Raw genomic sequence first — 19,113 nt, 5'->3', positions numbered from 1 at the left:
CTTTAGAACTTTGTATTTAACTATATTTGCATTAGCAATTCTTCTATAGCATCATCACCTAGACCTGATCTTGCCTCCACCGACACCTTTGCACTCTCTTTGCCTCAGTTCAAAACTGTGGCTTTTGATTGGTCAGAAGTCGTCCGGTATTCAATCAAGTGGGAATAAATCGGTCATAGACCGATTTGATCCGGTAGCCGGAAACTATAGCCAGTTGCCGTATACCGGAACAGAGCATGGATGAAACAAATATCCGTTTTGTTTTGCCTGAACATGAGCTGGGACATGAACGGAAACTTGAACAGATGCCAAAGGGCCTTTATAAAATCATTGGCAAATTTTTGAATTTACTCTTTACTCTGGGTTCAAGTATATAAACATAATTTTGCTTCTAAGAACATAATATTATTATAATTGGTTTGAGAATCATTTCTCACCTTGATCTTGGCTGCTTTTTGGAGAACTGTTTCCTTTGGACCTTTAACATTGCCACACTTGTCAAGAGTTGATGCTGCATCTTGAAACCAATCGCTGTAATCCTGAAGGTGCTCCTCAAACACTTGATGATCTGAAACTGCACCCTCTAACTCATCCAGGCATAGCTATGAATATGAAATAATTTAGTAAAATTACCATATTCTATGTGAATTAATTATTACTAAATTTGCAATAAAATTTATTAAAATTCTGCAGTTTGATCATGTTCTTTCTAAAATTATTGATAATAAAATAATTAATAAAAATAATCCATTATAATGCCATAATGTGTAGTAGAAAAGGCAAATTACACCCTTTTTTTTAATTACATACTGTATTAGTAGTTTGAGTAGAATACTTATCTGGATGAACTATCACATTTTTGGAATATGCTTAAAAAATAATCATCCATGAATATCAATTGAGCTTTAAAATAAAACCAGCTTCATTTTCCTTTTTTTATGCGAGATTGTTTTGATAACCAAATTTATTCACAATTCAATTTTTTTCAAAATGAGAAACCTTGCATGTAATAGTTCACTTAGGAGAGTATTCACAAAATAGACAATAATTCAATATTATTCCTACTTTGACTTTTTCTTGGAGAGCATCATATTTTTTTAGTAGTTGACTAACATCAGTTATAAACGTAGAAGTACTGTTTGTGAGTTGCACAAGGGTTTGTGCTTCAGCTTCCACCTGGGAGAATTCATTCTCTTGATCAATGATCTCATCTTCAACAGCCTATAAATTTAAGAGCACATGTTGTACAATTATTATCAACATACACAATCAAGCAAAAGATGTTAGATAATAAAGTGATATTGTGTGAAGACACAAGAAGGCCACTTTACCTGATATTTATCAAATTGTTGTCTTTTGCCTTCAAGTGCATCCTGTAAAATGCCAGCCCATTTCAGACTATCATCCATATCCTCCAGCCACCTTGACATTGCTTCAAAAGCATCATTATACTTCTCCCACTGTGCCATCCAATCCTTCAATTGGTGCTGGGATTCATTGGAATACTGGACAAATGTCTCAAGCTCTTTCTCAGCAGTGTGCATCTGTTCAAGAATGAGCTGTTTGCCTGCATCAGCTGTTTCTGACATAGTTTCCTCTCCATGCTTCTTCAATTTTTCGAGTTTAGCCTCACCTTCTGGTTTTCTTCCAATAGTGTCCTGTAAAACATGAACATTATTATCTTCTGGTTAGTTTGTGATGTAAGATAATAACATTTTAGTTCAACAGAAAATAAGCACCTATGATAAAATACAAAAAAATAAGAAAAAAAAAATACAAATGATCATTAAAAAACTCCTGAAGATAAATTCAAATTTGAAATATATAATTATGAATCACACAGAAGCCTTCTTGTTATTATGCCCCATATAGGACTTAAAAATTTCAATATATTGTTGTTATTGTTGTTTTGGTGATGTTTTAGTTATTGTCATTAATGTAATTTCTGATATTACGCTGTTGAGTGATTATTGTCATCATCACCTATGTTCTTGTCATCATCACCTATGTTCTTGTCCTCATCTTTTGAGTTTGAGAGGCGGCTATAAATAAACTATTGCTATTATTATTTACTTCTTCAATTATTAATGCTTACCTTTACTGATACTAGGTTGTCTGCATTAACCTCTGCAGATCCTGTACATACTCCACAGTGTTGCAACTTCTGGTTTACTTCATTTAACCAATCACTGAATTCTTGGCAAGCATCCAAAAACAACTGATGAATGGCAACATTTTCCTCACCTCTTGTCACAAGTTCCTAGAAATTTTTATTTAAATTTTGAAAATTTGTTTAATTTTCTGTTATTCAACATATAAATTCAACTAGTTTTTTTAAGGAATAAGAGCGAGATACCTGAGCTCTTGTCACTGTTTCTTCATATCGGTTGGATACTTCTTTGAGTTCAACAGTTATGTTATCTCCACTGCCTGAGTGCTCAAGCTTCTCTGCTTTTTCAGTTAAAGAAATTACATTGATAAAAGATGAAATGTCTTCTTGCAAAGCCTATAATCAAAAAAAGAATATTTTGTTAAAACCTTGTCCCTCTCTTTTTTGAAATGCTGTATCTGCACATAGAATTCTATCCCTATTTTACCCATTGCAACTAGTGCATTTTAGATACCCACAGTAAAACTGTGCAAAAAAAAATTAACAAGATAATTTGAAATGCTGATTAAGGAAGGTGATGAGGAATTGCAACACAAACACATGTTGAAAAACAATATATTCACTAAATAATAGCACAAAAAAAAAATCACAGAATCCATCATCCGTTATTTCTTTGCCAGTTGATAGGGTATAAATTAGGTAGAATCCAGGTAAGTATTCATGAAATAGAATAAACAATACTTAAGGCCCCTGTCACTTTAGTGGCAGGCCCGCAGGACACAACTTCTCTGACAGTATATATCTACAGAAATTAAAAGAACTGGCACCTCATTCTTGGTGTGAAAAACAAAGAACTGTACATTGTTATATATAAATTATCTAAAGAAATTATAAAATTATAATCCAATTAATTGTTTTTATTTATAATAAACCATTTTTTATTGATGTACTTACGTAAGCTAGCTTTCGTCACAAAACCAGATGAAACTACTGTATTTGATCATATAAAATTATAATCTCTCATAAACTTACTTTGCATTTTCCAAGGAAGTCTCTTTTGGCATTCAAGTCAACCTTTTGTTGGTCTTTCTCAGCCTCAGTAAGCTTTTCATTCATTTCATCAAGCCAAGCTTCAACTTGAGCTAGGCACTGTTTATAGTTCTTCCAGCTCATTAGACAGCCCTCTAGGATGCTGTGTGTCTGGCTTAGCTGAGTGAGGTATTCTTGCCAATTATCTTTCAGGGTCTGAACAGACTGCTTTGAGCTGCTTCGTCCATCTGGCGATGTCTGTGACAAAATGGTGTGAAGCCTGCCCTCTGTGACATTGAGAAGAGTTTGTCCTTCCTCTCTCTCATCTAACAATGACTGTAAAAAAATGTAGCAAATTTTGTTGTAAGTGTTCAGGAACATTGTCATGTCTATTGATCCAACATTAAATTTACGCCTGCCACCACATTCAGGACAGCTTGCAAACTGTCACAAATAACCACTTGTGAAATGTTAAACCAGGGGTGGGCATCAAAAGGGGTCAGAGGGCTGCAAGCAAACTTATCAAACTTACACTGCTTTTATACTGCTTTATTATTCCGCTTCATTATGTTTTAATGATATTTTTACAGATTTTCGATGTCAGGCCAAAACAAGAAAAGCAAATGACCTCAGGCCAGATTTTGCCCACCTGTGTGTTAAACCCTCTGCCCATAAGCATATAAAACATATTTGCAAATATCGATTCATAATTAATGTTTGCACTGTTGCTTAATCTGGTGTGTGATTTCAGTTTTGAAGTGATCATATTGCTTAATTATATTTTTGTTTATCTAGTAGCGCAATTTCACAGCACATGTTGAGGTTTTGATTTGCAAAGTAGAATATATCAAAAAGATATTCTATTCACAGTCTCATGTGATAAAAACCTCACCATGTTTCAGCACAACTGAAGGTAAAAAGCGATATCACAAACAGTTGTTCACTGCCATTTCCACATCTGTTCACTAATGTGTGCAGCAATCTTTAGCTATTGAATCTACCTGAATCTTACTTTTATTTTCGCCAGCCTGCCTTCAATGAGTCTGTTCTCTCCAGTTGTGCTACTGTGCTCACTTAGTTCTTCTTTAGCTCTGTCTAACCATCGTGTAAACTCCTCAGAGGATGTCAAGAATACCTGGAAGTTGGCAAAGTTCTCCTGCAGTTGTCGAACACCAACCTACACAAACAATACATAGTAGCAAGAGATAAATGATATGAAGCGCTGTTCACACTATTACTTTTTTGTGCACAAATGGGATTTAGCAATATACATATTCCTGTATATTGTGTTATAATTTTGCCTACATTTGACTTTTGTACATCTGCCCTTTGAACTACTGTAGCTAGTTTTGCTTAAGTGATTCATTATTGTAGCTAACTCTATTGTAGTGCAGGGATATTTTTCATTTGTTTGGCTACCATCTGAACAAAAACTTTTTTTGGTTTTCTTTTATTCCATTTCCAAAAACGCACATTGAAACACAATTTAGCCGACGCAGGGACAACCTAACAAGTTGATAGATCAAAACAAAGAGAAAATAACAATAACAATCATAATAATTGTAATATAATTAATTACAAGTATTATAATACTGATATCATAAAAAAAAACTAATAAAACAAAAACGTTTAGCAATATGTTCTAGTGTAACATACAGTAAATAGCATAGCATAGATAGGTGAACCAGTCAGTAAGTATTGACAAAATATACGTATGATTTATGACATCATAATGCTCATATAAGAGTAAATCACATAAATTTGTTATAGAAGGTAAAAAAAGGTAGTATAGACAAGCCCTAATTTTAAAATTTGAACCATATATTTAGAGTATTATCTCAAAGCGTTTTTTTACATTATTACCCTAGTCATTGGAACGATGCCTATAGGGGAAATTCCATAGTTTACCGCATGAAATATTATCAGTACATTTTGCACTTGAAACCTCCTCAGGTACCCACTCATAGTCCTGGGAGGAGAGAAGCCTCGCTCAAGGACACAAGCGAATGCACAGTGAGAGACTAAAACCCCGACCTCGACCTCGAGAAACCAAAGCATTCCTGCTGCACCAAACCACATTTTTAAAGGTCACTACTAAAAACAGAATTCTACTATTAAATACACACCTTGGACTTGTTAAGTAGGGTCTCATAATTGGTTTTCAGCTCTTCAACTTGACTTGGCACATCAATGCTTCCAGAGTTTGCTTTCACAACAACTTCACCAAGTTGACAACACTGTTCCACATGTTGGCCTTTGTCAGCAATAGTTTCTTCTAACAACTAACAAAATAAATGTTGCATTTACAATAAAAGTATATACCTTAATAATGTGAATGCATTTCAGAGTTACTATGTGTGTTATAAAGAAAAATATGCATATTTCAATACCTTGCATTTTTCATATGTTGCTTCTTTCTCCTTCAGGTCACCTTGTGGTTGAACTATAGCCTCTAGATCAGCAGTAGCCTCTGCAATCCATTGTGTTAAGGTATCAAGCACCTTTTCATAATCTACCCAGGCTGAAATGTGCTCCTCAAATACTTGTTCAGCCTCCATCAGCTGGGCCTGAAGGCTCTGGCAATCTTCCACAGCACCAGTAGTGTCTTCTTGTATGGCTGGCCTTGCTTGGCTAGCGGTGCTGATAATTGTAGACTCACTGGCCTCTTGTAGCTCATCTAACAGTGGGTCCATTTTAGTTTTTTCTTTCAGTAAATCCTAATAGATTAAAATATATATAAACATTCACAGTATCTACAGCTTTGTATAACAAAGCCAGTATAGACTGCTGGTGAAATTGAAGTAGAATAAAATGTGCTAACAGTGTATTTTATTTCATATAATTTTTCTGCAATGCAGAGTGTTGCCCATACATATCTTAACATGATTTTTGTCCATATCCGTACATACCCTAAAATAAGAAATCGTAAAATAAACTGATAAAAATCACCTGAATTTTGTTTAATTTATGTTGAATTGTTTCCTTGTCACCATTAAGATCTTTGTAATCTGCAAAAGCTTCATTCAGTTCATCAACAAGATTGCAAATCCTTCTAAATGTGTCCTCATAATGTTCATGAATTTTTAAGTTCTTTGTTCCATCATTCAAAAGACTCTAAAATGACAATATGAAAGTCACTAGTTTAATCCTAATAAGTTGCTTCAATCATATAATATTCAATATTTCTATAGTGGGCTATATATTTAATATACTTTCCTATTCTTAACTGCTCAAAACTGTAGATTTTACAACCTTGTGTTCAGATTATTAGATTATTTCAAATATATTTATTTATTTAATAATACAATTTAGTTCAATAATGACTCATCATAATGACTACTGTTGTAGGAATGTTTTTAAAGGAATAATTATGGCAATTAGTTGGTTTATTCAGGTAAGTATTCACGAAATAGACTACAGGAGTTTCACATGTTATCACCATCAGAATGGTACATATAATATAGCAAACAGATAATGGATAATAGTGTCAACTATGGATCCAGCCAATGCTAACCTATACAACCTATATAAACACCATAATTATATATTTTAACAACAATTATATTACCTTAACTTTGCTTTTCAAGTCATCATATTCTTCTTGAAGCATTTGGAGTTCTGATGAAACATTATTCATCACCACTGGTTCATTATCAATATTAATGACCTCACCAAGTTCTTTAAGGTCAGATATCATCTGTGCATGGTCTTCAATGTCACTGGACACAGCCTGGCAATAACAGGTGGACACATCACATTTACATAAATCAATTGCCTTACACATTGATAATTATGCAACATTAGAAATTCAACATGGCCACAACATTTGAAAAGCCAATGAACAATCATTAGTATGCACTGCAGTTCTTGTATTCATAATTCAAATATTACAGCAACAACATTGATATTTTACATACTTGGTTGTGGTTTCTGCACATAGAGATGATAAATTTTATTATGCGCTTTACAAGTACTGTATTTCGCCATTACCATATAAATGATAAAGTATTATTAAAGTTTAAAAAATTTATTTTGATATAGTATCAAATCAAATATAAATAACATAATTTATTAGTGTATATAATGGCTTGTGTGCACTATAAAGAACCCAGTGCATCCTTCGAGACGAGTAGGGAGATACCCCAGTGTATTAGAACAGAGAGCCCCTGTGGTGGATGACGAGAGTTGCCAGTAATGGGTTACCGGGTACTGTAGCACAGACACGAAGGGACCCTTAGGGGTAAAGAAAGTCATTGATCAAGTTCCTAGTCCACATATCAAGTGCCCTGAGCATCTTATGTTAGATGGATATGGCGCTATATAAAACTACACTACTACACTATTACTATTATTATTAATTTGTTTAAGTCATAATACATTTTAATAATTGGATTATCTGAAACAGAACAAGCTTAAATAATATTCATTAATTCATTTCTTTTTTAGCCTTTCAGAAAGTCGTATTAACACAATTCTTACATCAAAAACAAAAAAATACCAAAGCTGAAATTACAGAAATGTGTAAATCTAAGTAGGAAAGGATTAACAACAAAAGCCATTGAAATTTCTGTAGCCCACATGCTTGTTAATCCATAATATTACAAAACTGTAATAAAAAAAAGGGAAAAATCTTGATATAATTTTTTGAAGATTACCAATAACTAAAATCATCCTCAAATATCATCATCAGACTTATAATATAGCAAATCAAAGATATTTTTAAAATAAAAAAACTTATTTCCTGTAGAAATCCAGAGAGACATATAAACATACCTTCAATGCTTTGACTTGTTCTTCCTTTTCTTGGAGAGTACACTTCAACTTACAAAAATCGTCAAGTTTAAATTCAATTTCTTTCATCACTGTTTTTTGGGAACCCAACTTTTTCTCAAACTCACACCATCTTTGTACACTATCTTTTAATATGGTTTCTGCCTCTAGTAACTTGCCAATACAACTCTCCCATTCTCTTTTAGGGGTGTGTACTTGCTGTTGTAATACTCCTCTCCCATTTGGACTGGTGTGTGGTAGAACTTTCTGAAGTTTGTCAATTACATCACTAACTTGGTCTTGTATGCTATTTTTTTGTGCTAAGCAATTCTGCAATTAATAATACATGGAGAATTGTAGCATTCATTCCCTCAGGTTAAATAAATTTATTCAAATAAACGCCCCTGGGCATTTATTGTTGCGGGGTTTTTGAGGTGCACTTATTCGAAGGAGGCGTTTATTGAAGGGCATGCGTTTATTCGAGAGAGGCGTTTACTTTTTTGTTGCGTAAAATGCATACATATAATATACTCAAATAAACCCCCCCTTAATGTCACTGTAAATATGCAACTACATAATAACTGTGAAAATGTGTTATTACGTTGTCATAAAAACTTATTGATTCCAACTAGAAAAAATTTAATTCTACTGGAGTAGAACATTAATAGAATGTGTTCAGAATGATGTCGCTTCCATTAGATTTGTTTAATGTCATTATGTCTATTTACGTGGCACCCTAGGTCAGACTCTTCTATTTTCTTTCTAAGGGGTATTCCGTTTCGGGAACAATGGCAATTAGTCGGTTCATCCAGGTAAGTATTCACGAAATAGACTAATGTCATCTTTGAGGCTCTAGAAGTAGGCGTTTGTTTTTGAGGGGGGGGGGGGGGGGGACATTTATTCAAAGCGGGGAATATATTTGAATAAATACGGTATATGCATAAACAGTGTCTAAACAATCTAGGCTGGGTAGATAAGCCAAGAAAGCTAATAAATATTCATGTGTAAAACAATTAAAATAATGTTTGTTTTTTTTTCTTTTTTTTTGGGGGTCAGGTTGAGACAAGTTGATGCTTGACCTGATATAAAACCATAATTTTAATAACTATTATTTTGTTCTTAACAAATTTGTTTGACTTTAATTTTTATATTTCTCATTCAAATGCTTTACTATTTTTCATTGGCAAATTAATTATGTGTATGATTAATTATGTTATTATGGTGAAATAAATGCTGAAGAAGTAATAGGTATATAGAAATGTGTATTAGCGCTACATTATGATCATTAAACTCTCATTGAGAGGCTGGTGTTCACATGTCAAAACATACAAAAACAAAGTTTTAGAGAGTGTGGCCGAGAGATGAATAAAATAAAATTATAGTATAAACAGAGTAAAGTTATGCTTTTGTATGTACGAAATTAATTATTAAATATTATTTACATACTAGAATAAAATAAAAACTTAATAAGGTTCTGTGCATTTTATACAAGAGTCCTATAAGTTTGTATTTTAATTTTATTCACTTAACTTCATCAAATTTATGTAAGTGTCTTACTTGAATGGCTTGTAACTTATTCCGGCATTCCTTCACATCACCGGTAGGACTACAATTGTTTTCATAAATTCCCTTGATTTTCTCAAGAATGTCTTGAAAGGACTGAACACTGTTATCAAAATCCTGATGATCATTAACATCACTCTGAGTAGAATCATGACACTCCTATGACAAAAATTAAATTTATATGAACCATACATTGTACAATGAAGGAGGAAATTCTCTAATTTGTTTTTGCTGGGATAAGCATAAAAATGGCTCAGCAGGCCAAAGAGAATTTAATTTTACATTGAGGGCTGCATACAAACTTAGACATTTTATAGTAAAGATCTGACCCATCCAGTATGCTATTAAAAATCTTCAAATCTTCTAATAAAATGTTAGTGAAAAAACTACCTTAAGCTGTGTTGTGATTGAGTTAAACCTCTGGATAAGTTTAGTTTTCTTGGGTCTAGCACCAGCGTATGAGCAACTGTTTGTAACCATCTCAGCTTTAACTTGAATACTTTGTACAAAAGGTTCAAAGGTTGTGACAGACTTCTGCAGATCCTATTAATAAACAAATGAAATAAGAACAGTAGTTTCGTTAGTAGTACTAACAAAATTTATTGAAACACAAGCTTTTGCTAGCTGGAGCTAGATTCATCATTCGAATGAAGTAAAAAAGACAGGATCAAACTGTTCATTCAATTTATGTAAATGAACAATAAACAAAATATAAACAGAATGGCTGGCTGAAACAAGCCTGGGATAAACAAAGAGTAGTAGTAAAACTTTATTTATTCACAAAACACAAATCAACAAATACAATGCTGTTTTTCATTATGGCCGTGAGATACCTTATTTACAATTAACAAATTACACATAAAGGTACATCATAAAAAGCAAAAGTTAAATGCAGAAATTAAATAAAATAGATACAAAATATAATTATTAAACAGTACTGTATGCCAAAGTCAACAAATTAATAAAATAAAAGTACTGTAATCTATACCTAACAAAGGCAAAATAAACTATGGAAAAGAAGAAAATCCATTCCACAAAAGTAAAATCATTCATCAGATAACGATATAATAAGAGCATAATAATAATTAAATATAATAGAATATGGTATAAAATAATATTGCATCCATGGTAAATAATATAACTATCCATAAATTGTGATAATAACAACGCGAGTATAATACAAATAAGAAACAAATCCTCAGTGATATATCCACAATAGGTATAAAGAACATGTTAAAGGAATTAATAAAGAAGCAACAAGAATATTGTGAATGACATGATCTAGCGCCCTCTATTAACTAAGCATAGACATTCGTAGCACCAACACAGTACCTGTAATTTTTGCAGTCTATCTTCCTTCTCCTTCAGATTATCCAGAGATGATTTCTCATTGTCAAGTGCACTCTCCATGTCTTGCAACCACTTCTCAAAGTCAAAACAAGATCTTTCAAAGTCTGTACACTGCTCCAGACACCCTTCCAGTTTCTCCCACTTCCTTTTAAGCTGGATTCCATCTCCCGCAATTTTCTTGCTTACCATAGGAGCACTGAATAATAGTATTTTCTGATTGGCATCAAGAACAGTTTCAAAAGAAGGTTTCTTGCTTTCCCATCGTTCTGAAATTTTCTGAACAACACAAATAACAAATCCATAAATAAATGATGCTTAAGTCTTAGTAAAAACAATCTTCATGATGATTGACCTTCATACACACACCCAAACAGACATAGCACATAGTAAGTTTAAATTTGTATAAGCAGTCTATCAATTTAACATACCTGCAATTGAGATATCTGTGTACTAGGTTCTCCACCATCTACTGCATCGACAGGTGTTCCTTCAGACTCTTCGATGGGTGTCACCAGAGACTGTTCAACCTCAGCAAAGAGCTCTAGCATATCATTACTCCCAGACTCATACTCTTGCCATGCCTCAGCTGCTTTAATGGCATCTAGCTTTTTCTCTTGCACCCTGCCAACTACTGTCTCCCAATCATGCAGCAGCTGGGATAGGCCTGCAGTATGTTCTTTAGGTAAAGCAGCAGCTTCTTCAATCACCTGGTCAAGTAGACTTTGATTGTCTGGAATTTCTTCGCAAATAACCTACATAGAAAAAATGTGCAAAACCACAAAGAGTGCTAAACAATTACCATTTAAAACAGTTAATAGACGGTCATTTTCCCCCACACAAATGTTCAACAGCATTAAACAAATTAAATTACACAAATATAATATATAATTACAATACACTCAATTATTAAACAAATTAAAAGTGGTAAACAATTCAAATGTAAAGGTGAAAACTATGTATTTTCTGCACACATGTTAAATGATACTAAAGCACATTTGTTACACAAATTGAATACACAAACTAAAAACTCAATATTAGAGATATTAAAAAAAGCTTAAATAATTAAGTTGTGGCTGTATGTTTAACTGAAAAGGAAATCATTGATATAGCTTACTTACATCAAAATTTGCAACTCTTTTTTCAGCATCTTTAAGTGAGTCAACAGTTGGCTCTGCATCCAGTTTTTTGTTGGTGAATTTAATCCAAGGTAGAAGTTGTTGCTTTGCATTTTGATATGCCTGCCAATGTTTAACTTTTGCATCAAGACTATCACCGAGAGCCTTTGCAGCTGCGCATAACCTTTGCCAGTCTTGCTGAGCTGCATCGAGACCTTCTTTTAGCAGCTGCACATCTGGTTTGTTTGGATCTTTCAGTAATTCATCAAGTAAGGCATCCAGCTCCTCAAAGGCATTGTATTTATCAAAAATCTCGGAAAATACCACCTAAAAGTATTCAAGAGAAGCTGATTAAAACCACAAATATGATTAACACGTTGGCTGCCAGCGATGAGTATACTGGTCCCACAGGTTGTTGCTAAGGATGCTAGGGACGAATATACTCGTAAAAATTGGGGTAATATTCTAGCATTTATTACTTCATTGTTATACATTGTAGAACCACAGACTTAACGGCTGGTAGTTTGGGGAAGATACACCTAGACGATAACGTACAAATGACATATGTATGCTGATTGTGTTTGTTGCCGGCAGTACACTCGAGCAGCACAAGTTGGGACGCCCTTTGAACATATACCAACCCATGCAAAAAGCGGACAAGGAAACCCGCACCTGGCATAGTCAATAAAAAGAGCTGTCACAGTGCCGCTGACCAGTTGACTCATCCCCTAATATTTTCCCGCCAAATTATTAGACACATTATTTTGATATATATTTTGATATTATATGACTAGATAAAATCTCAAAAAAGTATGTTTGTACATGTAAACGTGCTTGGCACACGAGAAAGAACCTTAAAAATAGGTCTGACGGTCAGCATATTAAACACATTTTATTTCTAAGTATTTTAAATTTTTATTTTTTAAGTATTTTAAGTATTTTAAATTTTTATGATCAATCTAATACACAATGTAGTAATAAAGACAAATTCCAGCAAGTTTACACACATTGAAACATTATATATATATATCTCAATCTGATAACTTATGAGGTTTTTATCAAACAAGCAAGTCAAAGGTTAAGATTTTTGCTTTATTCCTCAATCATTTTAGATGGCATTATATCCTTTAGTCTCCCATGACAAATCACCATCATTCATCAATGATTCTGCTGTAGAGATAGTCGATATTTTTTAATTTTTATGAATCGAGGTATCAAACTATTTGAAATGGCACAATCAATCTCTTGTTATAAAGGCACAACATATTTCTGTTCTCCTGTGATGTGTCGCTTTTACAAATCAACCATAAAGAGTGTTTTAATATTTTTTAAATATTTTTTTGCAGTTTGGCTTTACACAGAGCTAACCCAAACTTCTCTTTATGATCTGTATAATGATAAATAAAGTTATATAGTATCATTGTGTTGTATTGTATGCATCTGTTTCAAGTAGCACATGTTTCAGAGTTACAATAAATTGTATAAAATGTCTTACTCTGGCAGCATCATAGACTTTATCAGGAGTGGATTCATCTCTTGTGATCTCATCCATTTGCTTCTCAACCTTGGTCTGCCATTCAACTAATTCATCCTTCTTCCCTAAATACTCAGACCACTTCTTATCCAAATTCTCCAGTTCCTGCAATTTTTTGTTGAGCTTACCCCTTGTAGAAGTATTTTTCTCATCAATGGAGCGAATGTCACCCTCTAGTGATGACTTAGTAGCAAGCGGGGCTGATTTCTGTAACTCTTTATTCATAGATTTTACCTCTGATTCTTTGCTATCCAAATCTTTGTGAATTTGAATTAACCTCTGTAATAATGAAAATAGTTAAAATACACAAATCAAGAGTGACGTTGATAGTCCATGAGATCAACCTGAATGAAATGACATGTGTCCTTTAGCAGAACTTACTGTACCTCCGAAAAATAAATGGAATCATCATCTAGCACAGTGTATATAATGAATACACATTACGTAATTATTTTCATTAAAAACAAAAAATTTGCATTTATAAATATATCTAATATACATCACTTACTTTTTATGACGTTTTTTACCAAAGTAATGACACCTTATTCACACAAGACAAATGTTGGATGCTGGTTTGAAGTTAAGCTTCAAGAAAAAAATTGGCATTTATCGGTATACTGAGTTAACAGTTAAATGATATATGAATACACTAACCTGTAACAGTGAACAAGCAGTTTTGATATCATCCAAGGTAGAAAGCTCAGGTGAAAATGAAGACTCAATTGCATCATCAACCTCATCAATTGATGCCAACAATGCAGACTTCTCTTTTTCATAATTTTCCCACAATTCAACTGCATCCTGGAAAAAAATAAAAATATGTAAATGAATGGTTGCAGTATTATCTGCAATACATCACACAGTCAAAACATGGATCCACGTGTTATACAGTCATTTCAAGGCAAAACAACATAATACATTGTTTTGCTAGGGGACGGCCATATATACTGGGTTACTGAAATATACAAATGATAAAATCTAATTAAAATATATTATAAATGTGTTTGAAAATAGTGTTTCTGTATGCCGAAATTGAAGGGTGCCACCTCTTGTTATGTGAAAGGTTGTTTACTATGTACAAGCCATGAAGAGCTTGCACTTCGCTTTTGCCATTCAGTTAATTTAAGAGACATTAAAGTTATCATGAATCACTAGAGTTTTGGAAGCAAAAAGTTTGACCGTACCAGGCGCCATGTTGAGCGTCAGTTAACATTTAGCGTGTTGTTTGAGTTGGCTCAAACGAACTGTCATAGTTTTACATTGTTATGTGAATAATAAAATGATAACCAAGCGACTGATAGCTATATTATGATTATAAATGAATGAATCTTACCGTTACCTTTACCTTATTAGTGACTATTGATTAACCTATAAAGAAATGCTCCATTGATAGCCTAGATTTTGTAAACCTAGATTGTGGTACACGGCCGTCGTGCATGTGTGTATCAGAAGCGAGTCGCTATGTAGCGCCCTCATTATTGAGAGTTGTGAGCGGTGTTTCTTATATAGGTAGATTCATAGGGTTTGTTATGTACGATATAATCACACAAATTTAACCATTGCGGTTAACAGGTTATATAAAGAGATTAATAGTGTATGTGGTATTTATAACCTGTTATACTGTTACACATAGCATGTAATTTTGATGCAGAAGAAAATGTAAATATGGTAATTGTTTGTTGTTTTGTAGATTTTCAAACTTACTGACTATACCAAGCTGAGGTTTGCTTGAGAAGTAAAGGTGTAGACTAAAGGCAATTCGAGTTTGTTGTCTGAATTTATTGAGTACTGCACATAGCGAAACAGATAGACATATAGAATATTAATTTGATCATTAGAATAATTTTTTTTTGATTGGTTGGAAGTGTAAAACATCAACATACTTGAAGATCTTTGAGCTGATTGGCTGACTTTTGTTTTGTTGCTTGAAGTGTTTTTGTTACTGATTCCTGTTCAGGGAGAACAGATTCAAGACTTTGCTCTTGACTTGCTCTCACCACTTCTTCTTCAATTATTGGCACTGCTTCTTCCAAGTCATGGTGCAAAGACTACAAAAAGTCATAAATATGAATACATTTGAATAATAAAGGATAGCAACCAGGCATCAGGCATATGTTGGCATCAATGACTACGTATTTTGGATGACCAGACATGAATGCATAGTCCTTACACATGTATCTTATTAAATTATTGTTTCTATAATATCACTGTTATGTTGATGCAGATTCTAGACTTTGATGGCTTGCATAAAAAAATTAATTTCAATTGAACATATTTCATCACAATATAATTTAGTTGATCCATATAGTGGGGAACACATTTTTATCATAATCTATATAGAGGGCAGTACATATTTAGCCCAATCCATAAAGGGGGCAGCACATTTATCTGGATCCATAAAAGAGGCAGAACATTTAGCTTGATGCATGTATGGAGGTCAGTACATATTCCATAATGTATGTAAATATTTTGAATTGTTCACAAACAGCGAATATAACTACACCAATGACAGGCCAGGATGGAGACAGATCATTACAGCCGCCATGCTCCTAACATATGTGCAATCATCGAAAGTATGTAAGGAAGTATAAATTTAAATAATTTAGATATTTTATTGAATATATTTACCTGCTGTTTGGCTAACAATTCCTTAAGAACAGGTAAATCTCCCCAAGATGGTTTCTCAGATAAGTCTTTTTGTTTTTCCTGCAACCAGTTCCATGCATTCTTTGCTTTTGCCTGTTGTTCAAATTTCTTTGACTTCCTGGCAACCTCAGTAGGGATATCACTTAGTTTGGATTGCAGCTGCTGCTGATTTTTGGCAAGTTGTCCAAGAATTTGCTGTTGGGATTGTGCTGTTCCTGTTGTGCTGTCTGCAGCAAGATCCCCAATTGTTTCTTGTGCTTGATGAAACTTTTGGGATATTTCTGGTGCATTATTTTGAAGTTCCTCTAATTCTCTCTGAAGTTCTTCAAACCTTCGAGGATCAGATGTTTTTAGAAGTTCATCTGCTGTTCTATTTGTCATGTCTGTCCATTCTTTAACAGCATTTAGGCTTAAGAAAAAAATAAATCAATAATTGGGTTAATATTCAAAAAATGGTAGTCATGGCTGTTTTCCAAAAAATGCATAATTCTTCTTGAGATTAAAATATGTTGCAAAATTTTGTATTTCAAAATTAACTCCTCAATAGATTACACAAAATAATGTAAATCAATTGTAAGCATTCATCAATTCACATTAGCCAATCAGAAACCATAGCCAAATAGAAACCATGCTATAATGGTCAATGGGGTTTTAATGTAAGCATAAGAACTAGCTAATCAGAACTAACCTATCGTTATATTCCTTCCATTTCTCAAGTAGTTCAACAAGTTTACATTGCATTACTTGAATGTCATCAAATGTTTGTTGCCATTCCAACTGTGACTTATTCAATGCTTCTGCCAAGGATTTGTCTTGAGGATCAAGAGTAGCCATCTTGTTTACACAACTTTCCATCTCTTGCAGACAATCTAGGCTGTATGGGATCAGCTTACTCTCATGGAAAAACTCCTGAAAAATGTGAGCAATGATTATAAAGTATATAATCACTTAGTCCTAATATTAATGGACCTTTCCAACTGAACATCTGACCATAACAGGGCCATGAATACAAGCTTGTCCCGCAAACTCACATGTTTTTGTGGGATCTAAGCAAAAAATATCTAAGGGGTGTGGCTTTGCAGAGTATCCTATTTAACCAATAAAGTTTGAAGTATTGTTTGAAGGTTTGCATGTCGAAGTAATGAAGGTTGAAATAAACATTTCCTTCATGAGACTTTCATTCGGCTGGCATTCCCAGGCTTCTACACAATTGTTGTTTATTCATTGTTATTCAAGGATATAAGTGATCTACTCAATATAAGACACACCTCATTTTTAATTACCACATTTTGATTGGCCAGTTTTAATTTTCATTTATTAATCTGATTAGCCGGTTTTTATTTACTTTCTGTTACACTTCTGTAAATATTGTAAATATATTTGGATGGGTCCATTTTCATCCATTATATATGGATGGGTCAGATTTTCTTATGAGCATTCTTGATAATGATCAAATAGATCAAAACGTTTGAATCTCAAAATGTCTCTGTCGCTTTTCGGAATTACTGTTTGTTTCAATTCAGGAACAAATTCCGTAAAAATGATTTCTGTTCTAGGTTCCTTATAATTTTGTCACAGATTGCCTGGACTATTTGTAGTTTCCGTATTATTTATTTGTTCTTTTGAGTATTGTAAAAGCATTCAGGGCATTTTATGCGGCAAGATGAGCGATTCCATTATTTCCCATTATCTTCAAGGGGTAAAGTTTCCTGAGGAAATTCGGAATTTATTGATTTATCTAAGTATTCCCAAAATATATTTTCACTCTCCAACATCATTCAGTGCATGGACTAAACACATTTCAAAAATTTACAATGCATAATTACATGCTTTTTACATATGTTTGTCATGCATAACAACTTACCTTGTGCATTCCTAAGATGTGTTCTGGTTCTTGCTTGGAGTTCAGAGCGAGTGTTTCAGAATCCAATTCATTCTTAGAATCATCTACATTATGTTTCAATTCACTTTCTGCCAACTGGAACTCAAGTTTGCACAACTTCATAGGACCTTTGTCTATTGTCTCCTGTTCACAGAAAGATTATATAAATGGAAAATAATTAACTAAATTCAATTTTAAAAGTACTGGTCAGTTTGTAGAATCTTAAAGGCAGGCAAAAATAAAGCAGAATATAGATTATACTGTGTTATCACTGAATGGCAGAGGAACCAAACCTATGAACTTTCATACCTTGTACTTGTTTTGCAAAAGCTTGATCTTCTGTTGCAGTGGTTTCCTGTCCTTCTCAGGTATCGACTGTAAAAGTTCTTCACTGGCTGCTACAAACTCTTGCAATCTATTTGAATGGTCACCAAATAATTCCTGAAATATACAAAATAAAAATTTTATACTTGAACATTTCAAAAAATCATTGAAGGCAGTTTTTTTTCTCATTAATTTATATCAAACCTATATTCATAATCTCACCATCAAAAATCAGTCTTAAATTGGGCTGTGAAAAGGCATGAAAAATAAGCAACGCTTTATGTTTGCATCTGAATAAATGGCAACAACACATCTTGTCAAAAAAATATATATAATTAAATATTTTTCGACAATCATTCACAACAATAGCATCTTGTTATGCATTTAAAATTATGATTTTTAAAAAAATCAGGTATCTTATTCTGACCTTATGACCTTTAATGGCTTCGATAGGATCGTCAGATTGCTCATCCAGTCTCTGTTCAGCTTCCCTCAGCCAATTTGTTAGGTCTGAAGCCTTTTCTTTAAAGTTTTGCATAGAGCTAACCTCACTGGAGAGCTTGTCCATCATTTTGGGGGCACTCTGGCTTAATATCTGAAAAATGAGTAAGAATATCAACTATAACACAATAAATAGTACACAAGTAAATAAATAATATAAAAAAGTATAGAGCACAGAATTTGCTAGTCTCACTAGAATATTATATGCAGTTTTTATGTCAACTGATATGGTCAGTCCATGGTGACCTGATAGACTGAATAGAGAGGATGGCTAACATTACAACTAAGT

The 19,113-nt window shown here is 33.3% G+C and overlaps 1 protein-coding gene across 1 annotated transcript in view; it reads right to left on the bottom strand.

The window, feature by feature from the left end:
• Positions 1–19,113, bottom strand: part of LOC117124123 (nesprin-1-like) — a 45,589-nt gene that overhangs the window by 24,905 nt on the left and 1,571 nt on the right. The window contains exons 3-27 of the mRNA XM_033270254.1: positions 18,751–18,918; positions 18,309–18,440; positions 17,982–18,143; positions 16,806–17,026; positions 16,100–16,526; positions 15,355–15,519; positions 14,126–14,272; positions 13,433–13,750; positions 11,941–12,264; positions 11,251–11,574; positions 10,805–11,098; positions 9,863–10,015; positions 9,467–9,631; positions 7,913–8,239; positions 6,708–6,869; positions 6,089–6,253; positions 5,530–5,856; positions 5,266–5,421; positions 4,152–4,316; positions 3,143–3,475; positions 2,357–2,506; positions 2,096–2,260; positions 1,332–1,658; positions 1,066–1,221; positions 438–602 (exon numbers count right to left, since the gene is read on the bottom strand). Of these exons, the coding sequence (XP_033126145.1) occupies positions 438–602; positions 1,066–1,221; positions 1,332–1,658; positions 2,096–2,260; positions 2,357–2,506; positions 3,143–3,475; positions 4,152–4,316; positions 5,266–5,421; positions 5,530–5,856; positions 6,089–6,253; positions 6,708–6,869; positions 7,913–8,239; positions 9,467–9,631; positions 9,863–10,015; positions 10,805–11,098; positions 11,251–11,574; positions 11,941–12,264; positions 13,433–13,750; positions 14,126–14,272; positions 15,355–15,519; positions 16,100–16,526; positions 16,806–17,026; positions 17,982–18,143; positions 18,309–18,440; positions 18,751–18,918 (5,598 nt within the window). The remainder of the gene's footprint in view (positions 1–437; positions 603–1,065; positions 1,222–1,331; positions 1,659–2,095; positions 2,261–2,356; positions 2,507–3,142; positions 3,476–4,151; positions 4,317–5,265; positions 5,422–5,529; positions 5,857–6,088; positions 6,254–6,707; positions 6,870–7,912; positions 8,240–9,466; positions 9,632–9,862; positions 10,016–10,804; positions 11,099–11,250; positions 11,575–11,940; positions 12,265–13,432; positions 13,751–14,125; positions 14,273–15,354; positions 15,520–16,099; positions 16,527–16,805; positions 17,027–17,981; positions 18,144–18,308; positions 18,441–18,750; positions 18,919–19,113) is intronic.

The sequence above is a fragment of the Anneissia japonica genome, unplaced genomic scaffold (assembly GCF_011630105.1).
Source record: "Anneissia japonica isolate Jap-2015-1 unplaced genomic scaffold, ASM1163010v1 scaffold3949_len364153_cov177, whole genome shotgun sequence".
Taxonomy (NCBI): domain Eukaryota; kingdom Metazoa; phylum Echinodermata; class Crinoidea; order Comatulida; family Comatulidae; genus Anneissia; species Anneissia japonica.
This window is presented reverse-complemented; position numbering and strand designations above follow the sequence as displayed.